The sequence below is a fragment of the Ursus americanus genome, chromosome 32, assembly GCF_024610735.1.
Source record: "Ursus americanus isolate L20-20 chromosome 32, mUrsAme1.1.p, whole genome shotgun sequence".
NCBI lineage: Eukaryota > Metazoa > Chordata > Mammalia > Carnivora > Ursidae > Ursus > Ursus americanus.
Window position 1 is genome coordinate 28327764 of NC_142158.1, and position 12379 is coordinate 28340142.

Below are 12379 nucleotides of genomic sequence, written 5' to 3' on the forward strand. Positions count from 1 at the left end.
GGGGGAAGATGACTTACAATTCTCCAAGTTTCTGTGCTCTCATCTGGAGACCCTAAAAGGTTTTTTGTGAGAACAAATCATAACATCTAGTGCATGTTGGAATTCAACAGGTCTTCGTTCACATCGCCTTTGAGAAAGTTATGGGGAGGAGGTAAACTTAGTAGGTGAGTGGGTGGAATTCAGGTCATATATGGAAGCACTCCAGCTCTCACATGCAAACTCATTGATCTATTGTAACCCAAAGCCAGAGAACATTTGCAGTAAATTGCAAAAATAGTCACAAATCCTTGGCAGCTCGGAGTATTAAGAAGGGCAGTGGTAACTCACCTCTTGAATTGACATAGTACTGCGATGTGCTTTGACTAATAGAATGTAGGGAAGTGATGTTGTGAGTCTAAATTTAGGCTGAGGGAGCCCTGCAGCTTCTCTCTTGCCCTAGGGAGACTTCCAGCACCTTGTGAAGAAGTCTGAGCCCTCCTGCTGGATGATGAGCCCAAATGGAGAGGCCCGGCGGTCTGGGCTGACGCAGTGGATGCCACACACATGTGAGCACCTGAAAACAGCTGAGCTGGCCCAGAACAGAGTGCCCACATGGGCGTGGCTCAATCATGAGAAAATACTAAAACATTATCTGAAATCATTACATTTTACAGTAGTTTGTTATACAGAAAAAGCTGACTGATACAACATCCTTCAAAAAAAAAAAGTCTATTTCCTGCTACTCTCTGGGTGCTCCTGTGGCCCACAGGCTCTCCATCCCACCCTGCCACAGGGAGAAGGTTGGATGAATGAGGGAAAAGCTATAGGCCCTCCCTGGCCCAGCACGATTAATATTGGTCAGTATAGAGTTGCTATCGTTGGTGAGCATTGCCATGTGCCAGGCACTGGACCGCATTTAAACCTTCTAATTTGTACTTACTTATTATTTCATTTCATCCTATACTATCACGTAATGGTTTTCATCTCATTTTATAGAAACGTACACTAAGGCTCGTGTATTTTGAGTGACTTGCCCAAGGTGATGCAGCTGATAAAATCACAAGCATGTTGAATAATTACTTATTTGATTACAAAGCCCGGCTCTTCCCACTTTTGCTGCTCTGGACTCAGTAATTGCTGTGAATCATCCTGAACATCTGCAAGATGCAAGAGGCGTTGGCCTTTTTAGTAAAACCTCACCAATGCATAATAACTAGGGTTAGAACAGGGCAAAAGAGTTGAAAGTCAGAACTAAAGAATTTGAAAATACACAAGTCCTTAGAAAATGTTATAAATGTTAATTAGAACTAACCTACATTCTAAGTAATTTCTTAGAGGGTTTCCAATGATGTAAATTATAACGACACATTCCATTTGTATTGACATTTTAAGTATTAAATCAACTGAGGAAATTAGTGCTTTTTGAGGAAATTATTGGACAAAGTAATATTTTAAACTCCAATTTTATTTCTACGATGAATTAATGAAAGGGTCTTTTATTTTCCTTTTAGACAGTAGTAAAAAATTAGTTTTTGTCAAAAATGGTACACCATTCCTCTGAATCTAATTCACTACTAATTTTACCTTATGTTTAAATTATGACCCGAAGACAAAAGTGACTAGAACAGGTGCCTTGGGTGACAGCAAGAGGAGGTGAGACCCAGAGTCAGGTTACACACAGAGCTCATCTTCTCTTAGTTAATGATATGGGCTTGCTTGGACTTCAACATCCCCCAGGATTTGAGATCTGAGACTGGACCTTCAACTTCCCATCCAAGATGCAATTCTCTCCCACATGGCTGACACCCTAACTTCATAATTTGAGTTGAAATTTCTTTAAAGATGATATTAACAGGTAAAATTCTGGAGCATCATCAAGAAAGGTTTTGTCCATTTGTCAAAATCTTAACTAATTTCTGCAAGGAAATATCAAAGGTTCAAAACAGCGAAAGTAAAACCAATGAATCACTAACATAACAATTAGTAAAAATTTATTGTGCACACGCTAAAAAGACACTTTGCAAACCAGAAGCAATTAAATCGGAAGGCGGAAGGAGGCTCAGGGGTATCTTGTTATAAAGCAGCTTATGTTATGAGAAAGCAGTGACTGCTTTCTTTAGTCTTCACAGGGATTGGCCACAATACTACAGTTTTCAGTGATTACCCCATATCAACCATGGGAAACAGTTCAAGTTCCTTTGTCATTTCCAAAGGCACAAGAAAGAAATGATCCAGTTCAATTAGCCTTGAAAAATAAGCTGAATTAAACTTTGTTTATATGATTAAACTGGTTTTGTCTGCTTAGGGAATTTTCGAGGCTGGACTCCATTTGTTTCTGATTTTAGCAGTACAAAGCAGGTAAGTCTGGATCCAGGGAAAGCGTAGAAGCATGTTATTTCCTGCACAGGAAGAAGGACGCTCCACGGTAAATGAAACATGCCTCACTGGCACCGCAGCATCCCTCTTGATCCATAATGGCACAGACTTGAAAGACTAAATTCACCCATAGGGTCAAATATGTATCCTAATTACATTAGGACCCTGTATTCCACACAGGAATCCACACAGGAAACCCCCAAACCCTACAAAGACTTGTCACATGTCAGCTCTGCACTCACAGCTGCGTGACCTGAGCAAATTCCTTCACCTTTCTGAAACTCAGTATCCTCCTTGAAAAGCAGGGATGGCATTAGTGTGCTGCAGGTGCAGTAGGAGCCCTAGGGGTTTTTCATTCCACGTGCGGCGTATGTATGTTCCTCACAGCACCCTGACGAGGTGCCCTTAATGCCTCCAGCCAGAGACCATCAGGAGCACACCCGTGAATGAACAAGTTGGTTTTATTGTTCGTTGCAGTGAGAGAGAAAATCCCCATGGAGAATCACGGGGCATCTCAGTGGGAGGGTGTTGGAACCGAAGAAGCAGAGCCAGTCGGAAATATCCAGTAAGAGAATTCTTGCAAGGAGGTAGTTTACACAACTGTGAGGTGCACTAGGCAAATCCGATCCACAGGGCTGGCCGCTGTCAGGAAAGGCAGCCTGCGGCTCCCAGCACAGGGGGGTGCTACAGCCCACAGTGGAATCTCTTCTCCCTCAGGGAAGCCTCGTCTCTGCCCTTTTCTTTTCTTTTTTTTTAAAGTTGTCTCCACACCCAACATGGAGTCTAACACGGGGCTTGAATTCAGGACCCTGAGATTAAGACCTGAGCTGAGGTCAAGAGCCAGACGCTTAACCCACTGAGCCACCCAGGTGCCCACAGCTCCGCTCTGAAGACTTTGCAGCTAGTTGGTTCTGACTCATCCAGATTATCTAGGAAGACCTCTCTTACTTAAAGTCAACTGATTATGGACTTTAATCACATCTACAAAATATTTTCAGAGCAACACCCACATTAATGTTTGATTAAATAACTGAGGACTAGAGCCTAGCTGACACATAAAACTGAGAAATTAACTACTATAAGATTTCTGCTTGTGTTAGGTGATTTTGCAGAGGATTTAAGAAGCAGGGACTCTCCTCTTCATTGGGTTGGCAGGAAGTAGATGATGGGAGGGAGGAATTCTACCATTGGACATCCTAATAAATCTTACTTCGAAGGAAGAAGACTAGACTTAGGCTAAATCTCTAACTGGTAAGGAAGCAGAAGGCAGTTGTATCATCTAGGAAAGACGGATGCTTGGTCTTTTTTGTGGCTTGGACAATGTTTGTATTTTGTCTGTGTGCAGAAATGATTACTGAGTGGCCTTGTTTTCTGTGTTGATCCATTATGGTCACTAAGTGGCTGTCTGATGCTGCTGTTCTATGACGTGGTTTATGTTCACCAGGAAAACACCAGAACCTGGCTGTGAGCTGCAGACCAGCTCCTGGCAACACCAAGGCCTGCTTAATAGTACCAGGCAGCTCCCAGATGCCAGGGCATTTCCTGTCTACTCTTCTGACAGTCTCTGTCATCATGAGGTATGACAGTGTGCCGAGAAACAGAAGGCCATCTATCAGGGACAGAGCGATAGACTCTAAATTTAACCCTCCCCCCCCCCACATTAGCTTACGTCTTCCAAAACACACAGAAAATCAATTCTTCTGGAAAAAAAAATAAGTCTCCCTCTAATGACTGTCTTTGACATTAGCTCAATTCCTAGTCCCTCACGAATATCTGGAATATGTGACAGGATAAAGAATATGAAAAGATCTAGGAGGTTCTGGAAAGAAAACCAATTTCTAAGTCACAGAAATTCCCTTCATTCTGCCCTCCACATTTCACCTACATTCTTCATTGTAAGAAAAATTTAAAAGCTAAAAATCATAGAGTGAGATAGCCCAAGCTGTCTTCAGTGTAATCAAAGTCCCCAAATTGCCTTTAAAGGTAGATAGGCAGCACTAAAACACAGAGCACAGAGAATATTCCAGGCAGCGAAAAACTGTGAAAGACAGTGCAATTACTGTAGGCAGCATTCATGACATTACGACTTCTTTTATTGTCCCAGGTGCACATACTCGAGCTTTTGAGAACATGACAAGAGCTTACTGGATTTACATAAGTAAAAAGGCAAAGGTATCCCTTGCCTACCACCAGCAGAAATACCCTATGCATGTGAGTCAGCTCAAGTTTTGGAGCATGTTATATGCACTATGGAAGCAAAAAAAGAAAGACAATTAACCCACATTCAGAGGCCAGGAAAAGGGGAGGAATTAGGGATTGCCAAGGAGGGGAATCAATTTATGGGAGAATTTCTGGAGGTTGTTACCCAGAAAAGCCTGAAGAACACTATGTAAGTGATGAGTACATGAAGCTACTCAGAAATTCCCACCCCTCTTGCCACCAGCAAGCATACACACCCATAAGAAGATTCTAATTTAATACCCTCCCTCCTTCCCTAGATAATTCCCCCAGGTCTACTCTGAATGGAGGTTATATCAGAACAATTTGATTTCCCAATCCCTTCAAGTTTCTTTGTACAAACTCTTCAAGTGGCAACAGAGGTGTCATCATAGGGGATTTTTCTGATTGGCCAGAACCTGACCTTCCAGTGTTTGGTTTGGGTGTCTTTAGATTTTCTTCTCAGCTGGGTCCTCACCATTGCTCTGCAACTCAGAGCAGCAACTTCAGAAACTGCATTGAGAAAAGGATGAACAGAGCTCTGATTCTGGGGACCCTCACCCTGACCACCATGATGGGCCGCTCTGGTGGCGAAGACATTGTGGGTGAGTGCCCAGCTGAGGGATGTGGGGACTAATTTGGGAAAGGGTTTGGAAGGGGGAAAGATAGCGATTGTCATAGAAATAGCAGAGACTCCTCAAAGGTGTTCTCCATATTAAGCAGATCTAAAAATTATGGTCATTTTTCCTTTAGGAAACTAGAGAGCCAACCCACTCTCTTTGCTACCTGTGCTGTTGCAGAGTTCATCAAGGACATTATCCCTTTCTAATATCAGATCCAGTGATTATAGCCTGCAGGGCTCAGTGGCATTCATTTATGATTGTCTCAAAGATTAGAGATGTTTTCATGAGTGGATGTTTTGTTACTAAAACTTCATGAACTATTGTTCCCAAGTGTCTCTAAACAACTTCTGAGTCTCACTTGTGGTAAAGAGTTCCATGAATTATGTATATTATGTAGATATAGAGAAGATTGTCCTCTTCTTTGTCTCAGATTTGCATACATTTTCATGCTGGAAACTTGCATGGGGGGAGTGGGTAAACAAGCCCAGCTAAATACCTATAGACAAGTCATTCTACCACATGACCTCATATTGTCACTTCACAAATAATCAAATAAAATATGTATTTAGAAATGCTTTTCCACTAATGAAGACATATAAATGTTAATGTTCATTCTTGTTTCTTAATTGTTACTTTTACAGCTATGGCTTAATATTTTTTTTATTTTAATTCCAGGTTAGTTAACATACAGCGTTATATTAGTTTCAGGTGTACAATATAGTGATTCAACAGTTCCGTGTATTATTAGTGCTCATCAAGATAAGTGTACTCTTAATCCCCTTCACTTGTTTCATCCCTCCCTCCACCCACCTGACCTCTGGTAACCATCAGTTTGTTCTCTATAGTTAAGAGTCTGGGTTTTTTTATTTGTCTCTTTTTTTGTTTGTTCACTAGTTTTGTTTCTTAAATTCCATATATGAATGAAATTGGATGGTTGTTGTCTTTCTCTGGCTGACTTATTTCACTTAACAGTATGCCCTCTAGATCCATCCATGTTGTTACAAAGGCAAATTTTTATTCTTTTTATGACTGAATAATATGTCATTATAGATAGATAGATGATAGATAGATCGATAGAGATATATATGCTGTATATTTCTATATATATGAGAGAAATATATATATATAGAGAGAGAGAGAGAGAGAGACCATTATATATATTGGTCTATAGATAGATAGTTAGATATATAGACAGATACCATATCTTCTTTATCCATTCATCTATTGATGGACACTTGGGTGGTCCATAATTTTTATCTTTAACAAAATAGAGAATATCTGTATTTCTATTTTAAAACCGAAAACTTTATGATGAAAAACTTCATTAATACAATTATATTATCCTCAAATTGTCAACTCAAATGACCTGTATTTCATTCTATCTAATGGAGACCCCTTAAGAGGAAAACTGGGCTCGCATACACTAATTATGTAATCCCTCCAGCTCTTCTACCTTCATTGTCCACCTCTTCCCACCTTCTCTTCATGAATTCTTTTATCATCCTTTCCTTCCAGGATCTATCCCAGCCTTTTTCCTTGTTTTTTAATTTTTTTAAAGATTTATTTATTTATTTTAGAAAGAGAGAGAGAGCAGGCACATGAGTGAGGGGGAGGCAGAGAAAGAGAATCTCAAGCAGATTCCCTACTGAGCATAGAACCCAATGCAGGGCTTGATTCCATGACCCTGAGATCATGACCTGAGCTGAAACCAAGAACTGGGTGCTTAACAAACTGAGCCACACAGGCTCCTTTTGTTTTATTGACATGCAAAATGGGTTTGTAATAACCAAAGTAGAAAAACAAATAGTTAAGAGGAGACATGAAATGGAGCATACTTCAATTTTCACCAACTTTGTTAACTATGACTGCTCCCATTCCAATTTCACTTGGTGGTTTCACTTGCTTTTCCAAAGAATTTCTAATTTCCTTTCTTCAGCGTCACACCAGATCACCCCCATCAGGCTCAACTTATCCATTAGGTACAGTTAGAGCAGTCCCAAGGGCATGTGATGCTTGTAGGGTGCTGTGAAAATGTTTTAATTTCTTTTAAATTTAAAAGAAAAAAGTGAACTTTTAGGGAAGAAAAAAGTTTTAATTTTTAATTCAGTCCTCATTATATTTGTCTTTCTACCAATGCAGTCACACAATATGATTTTTAATATTTTTATGGAGAAAGAGGCCCATGAAAGCAATACTGCTTAAGTTCACAAGTCATAATACAGCCTTGGTTACTACTGATTCTGACTGCCATATGGTTCTGCTACTTCTGTGTCTGTCAATCTCCATGCCCCTAAATTTCTGTGATCCTTGAGAATAGCAATTGACATTCAATACACACTTTTGAGCACACAGTGTGACAAGTTTTGGGGATTCAAAGATGAAAAGACATGCTATCTGCCCCCTGGTTCAGGAAAGCAGAAGGACCATTGCTGAGCAGGACCATGGACCCAGCTGAGACTGAAACTACAAAAGTGAATTGCTTCCAGTTGGCCCAGCAGTGTGATGTTCATCAACAGTTGGCAACCCAACACAAGTACCAGATGAAAACAATAATTGCATATATTCATATTTGAGAAAGGAGTCAAGGATAAAGGGTAGAGTTTATACAGACTTTGTTGAGGCCCTTTAAGTTATCAACCAAGGGGGTCATACTGGGCAGGGAAGAGAGTCAGTTGGTTGAGGTATAGATAAATTTGGAGAACAAGACACTGGGATGGAGGTACTGGAGGTTTTAATGTGGTCAAAAACATGTTCAATGAGAGAACTTAGCTAAAATGTTGGTAACTAAGCAGGAACTTCGAAAAGGAATTGGAGATGTCCAGGAAATCTGTAAAGATAACTTTGTGTTGAAGAGAAAGACCGCTGCGAAGACCAAGGAACATGAAAGAATAATATACTTTGGTTTGACTGGCAGATGACGTATTTGCACAGGAGGAGGGACCAGCGGACACTTGCTATTCCCTTGCAGGACTCACCACAGAGCACTGTCTTTGTTCCTGTACTCACTTGACTCTCCCGCCATGTAATAAGCTCCTTGATGACAGAAACACCATGATTGGTGTTTCACTCCCTGCTCCTCATGATGTCTGAAATCTTGCTGATGTTGAGTAAATGAGGAAGAACATAAAGAGGAAATGATAAAAAGCTCACATATGTCTTCACAAAATTGTCCAGTTAGGCTCACTGGGTGGAGTCCTACTGCTGCCATTCTACTTCCAGGTCCTTCACAAGTACATTGTCCTTTGAGGAAAAGGGCCATAGTTTACCCGGAATTCTAAACAGATAGATATGTTGAGTCAGAATAAGGAGAGAGGTTTAGCAACCTCCTAGAAAAAAAAAAAAAAGAGGGGGGTGTTAGGGAGTGACAAAAATCTAAAATCTAATAAAGCTTTCATTTTGTATTTCTGATGAAATCAAGTGCTCTCCCCTGAGGATTACTACTGTTCACAAAACAGTGACCTTAGGAACATTGTTTACTTTTTATATTTTTTGTAATATTGTCACTGTCTTTGTCATACTCTTTCTTATACCCTAAATAGTTAAGGAACACTTTTAAAACAATATGGTCCTGTGTGCTCTTCTTTGGAAAAATAAAAAGTAGAAGGAGGAACAGGAGGAGTGGGGAGAAGGAAGGAAGGAAGGAAGGAAGGAAGGAAGGAAGGAAGGAAGGAAGGAAGGAAGACCTCTGTAGAAAATGTTCTACTCTGAACCAGTCCTGGGGGGAGAGGAATCAAAATGTATGTGTTATTAACTGATGAAAGAATTCAGTAAGAGTTAAAACTTATGAAGCAGAGGGAAGTAAAGTGAATTTCTGAGAAAGGAAGCTTAAGCTGTGATAATTTACTCATTCCTTCATTCATTTCATTATAGTATTTGTCATAAGCCGACTGAGTGTCCCAGGTGCTGAGCTAGGCACACAGACAACAGCAGTAACAAGACTGTTGTAATTCTGCTCTCATGGAGGCTACATGACGTGGAAGAGCAGACTGTATTCTAACTGGAAAGTTACCAACACTGAGAGAGAGGGAGCAGGAGCAGGTGCTGGGAACTAAAGACTGTGCCACAGATGAAGCCCACTATATTTGAAAGCCAGTTTCTTCTGTCACTTGGTTTATTAATATTCTTCTCTCCCTCTGTTTTCTACTTCTTGCTCCTCACCCCTACTGACCAGCTGACCATGTTGCTTACTATGGTATAAATGTCTACCAGTCCTATGGTCCCTCTGGCCAGTTCACCCATGAATTTGATGGAGATGAGGAGTTCTACGTGGACCTGGAGAAGAAGGAAACTGTCTGGCAACTGCCTGTGTTTAGCACATTTGCAAATTTTGACCCACAAGGTGCACTGAGAAATTTGGCTATAGCAAACATCCTGATTAAACTCTCCAACTATACCGCTGCTACCAATGGTATGTGTCCAATGCTCTGCCTCTCTTTACTGAATCTTCCCTACACACCAGGTCTCATTCACTTCCTCCCTAAGATAGATATCCTTGACTGCTTTCCAAGGATCTTTCCCCAGATTTTCTCATAGTAATTACTGAACATTCATCCTCTCCCATCTCAAAACTGAAATATTGCTATCTAACACAAGGATCCTCACTCCCATACCATGTTCCTTGAATCCCTCAAGGACAAGTCCTGTAGATCTCTACTTTAATAAGCATGCCCACAGAAGGAAGGGCACAAGGATAATGTACAGGCAGTGTATATACACCATGTCCCATGCAGAAGGTGAGCAGGAACTCTTCTACCATCAGATGGGGAACCGTCAGTGGGAGGACTCTTGCAGGACACAGTGCAGAACCTCAGGGCAGAGCTATTTACAGTTCATATCAGTGCTGCTTCCTCACCACAGAGGTTCCTGAGATGGCTGTGTTTCCCAAGTCTCCTGTGATGCTGGGTCAGCCCAACACCCTCATCTGTCTTGTGGACAACATCTTCCCTCCTGTGATCAATGTCACATGGTTGAAGAATAGACACTCAGTCACAGAAGGTGTTTCTGAAACCAGCTTCCTCGCAAAAACGGATCATTCCTTCTTAAAGATCAGTTACCTCACCTTCCTGCCTTCTGCTGATGATATTTATGACTGCAAGGTGGAGCACTGGGGCCTGGAGGAGCCACTTCTGAAACACTGGGGTATGTACGAACTCCACCCGCCTCGGCACCTTCTTTCTCTATCAACTCCAGAATATCCTACCTTTTAGTCTGTGAATCTCATTTCTTCCATACTTCAAAGGTTTTGAATAATAGACTTTACTCTCTTCCCTAACCATGGTGCCCTGAGTCCTCCTAGAACGAAAACCATCCCCCCCGTTCCATCCTACATATGTGTACATGAACCACACTCTGTATTCTGACTTCCACAACCTCATTTGCACAGAACCTGAGATCGCAACCCCTATGTCAGAGCTGACAGAGACTGTGGTCTGTGCCCTGGGGTTGGCTGTGGGCCTTGTGGGCATCGTGGTGGGCACTGTCCTCATTATCCAAGGCCTCCACTCAGGTGGTGACTCCAAACATTAAGGACCCTTGCAAGCTGCACCCTAGAAAGGAAGGTAAGGATTCAGATTTGTCAGAGCCGAGAGCTGGAGACACAGCACAGGAGGAAGGAAAGTAGGAGGAGTTTGTGAACACAAAAGTGGTTGAAAAGTTGTGGGAGACTGGGGGAGGGCATGGTGACAGCACAGGAGCCCCCTAGGATCCAGCCATCTCATGTCTGTCGTATTGCAGGTGCACTGCATGCCCACCGACCAGAGCAGAAGAGTGGACTTGATAGGTGACCTAGCACTATTTCCTAGCCCAGTTCATCATATTCCTTCTCTCTTCCAATGCTCCTCCTCTCACTCTCCCCCAATTCAGACATTAATGAAAGTAATATAAGCCCTCTGTCTTTGTATAGACTTGTTATAGAAAATATTCAAAACAAAGAATTAAGTTCATACTCATTTTAATATAGTTTTAAAAAGCTAGGACAGAAAAATAAGTTAGAATAATTGAATTTTGAATTTCAAAAGTACTGAAAGTCAAAATGGTTTTCCAAAACTTTAAAATTCCAATTTGTGAAGAATGAAAGATGCTAGGACCAGCTTTCCGCTCTTCTCTTCACCCATAAGAAGATAAGAATTCTTTAGGCAGGAAAAGAAATGGAAATCAGTTAGGAGAACATTAGAACAAGACCATAAGGTACGTATCTGAAAAGAACCAAATACTTCGTTCTTACTTAGGGATAGTAACAACAGGACGAGGAATGGGAGTAGAAACCACAGACATATTTAAGTTTCTGAGAACACAGGTGTAGTTTGCCTCACCTCCTACATGAATCCCTGCTAGATAAGCACATAAACTTGTCTGTGCCACCATGGCATGTCAGGGACAGTAGAGTGAATGTAGCTGCAGGATGTTTCTAGGCAGATCAGCTTAGGTCAAGCTCACCGAATCCCTGTGCAGCCCTGTGCACCCTAGAAAACAGCAAAACACTCCCATAACCCCAACCCCCTGCCCCTCACCCCTCACCCCTCTTGGTTAAGGAAAAAATGAGCCTATGAGTGAGACGTCTCAGGAGGGACAACATGGTGGAGATAATGTACTGGCAGCTATGGATGCTGACTCTTCTTCTAGATACGTTGTCTTCTAGCAGTAACTCTGGCAGAGGAAATGGATCAACAGATGGATTCTCTGGCATTCTTGAGTGTGTCCAAGACTTCACTCTTGAAAGTGTATGTGACTTGACTTGGAGTCATTTTGCCCTTTGAAATTGTTTTAGGCACAAATTTGCTTCAGTCTGTTCACTCTTCAACTACTGTGTCCATGCACTGTATCTAAGACACTACTATTATGGAATAGCTGTAAAATGTAGGAGGCTGTCCCTGTCCATGCCACCTGCATCAATGAGCTTGAAGTGTAATTGGGGTGAAAAAAGACATAATTTTAATACAATAGTTGATGCCACATAGTTTGATGGAAAGAAACCTAAATTCAATTCAGGATTCAGCACTTTATAGCTAGTATTTTAAACATTATAACACTGAGTAAATATATTCTGCGTTATATATTTCTCATCCATAATATGGAAGTGATAATACTTTCCTTACAGTTATTGACAGAATTTGAATAATCTTGATATATAGTCTGGCCTTTACTCATAGTATGCAAATACATAAGAAAACATTGCTAGTTATATC

The 12379-nt window shown here is 41.2% G+C and overlaps 1 protein-coding gene across 1 annotated transcript; it reads left to right on the plus strand.

The window, feature by feature from the left end:
• The first annotated feature begins 5028 nt into the window (after positions 1-5028).
• LOC148107340 (SLA class II histocompatibility antigen, DQ haplotype D alpha chain-like) lies at positions 5029-11060 on the plus strand. Its single transcript, XM_087858127.1, has 4 exons — positions 5029-5177; positions 9367-9603; positions 10053-10334; positions 10579-11060. The coding sequence occupies exons 1-4, from the start codon at positions 5102-5104 to the stop codon at positions 10719-10721; spliced, it is 738 nt and encodes a 245-aa protein (XP_087714253.1). The 5' UTR covers positions 5029-5101; the 3' UTR covers positions 10722-11060.
• The last annotated feature ends 1319 nt before the right edge of the window (positions 11061-12379 follow it).

What these genes read in the sequence shown, in the direction of transcription:
- LOC148107340 (XM_087858127.1), top strand. Translation starts at nt 5,102, where the DNA reads ATGAACAGAGCTCTGATTCTGGGGACCCTCACCCTGACCACCATGATG. An exon ending in TGGTGGCGAAGACATTGTGG is followed by an intron (nt 5,178 to 9,366) that starts GTGAGTGCCCAG and finishes CCTACTGACCAG; the next exon opens with CTGACCATGTTGCTTACTAT. An exon ending in CTATACCGCTGCTACCAATG is followed by an intron (nt 9,604 to 10,052) that starts GTATGTGTCCAA and finishes TCCTCACCACAG; the next exon opens with AGGTTCCTGAGATGGCTGTG.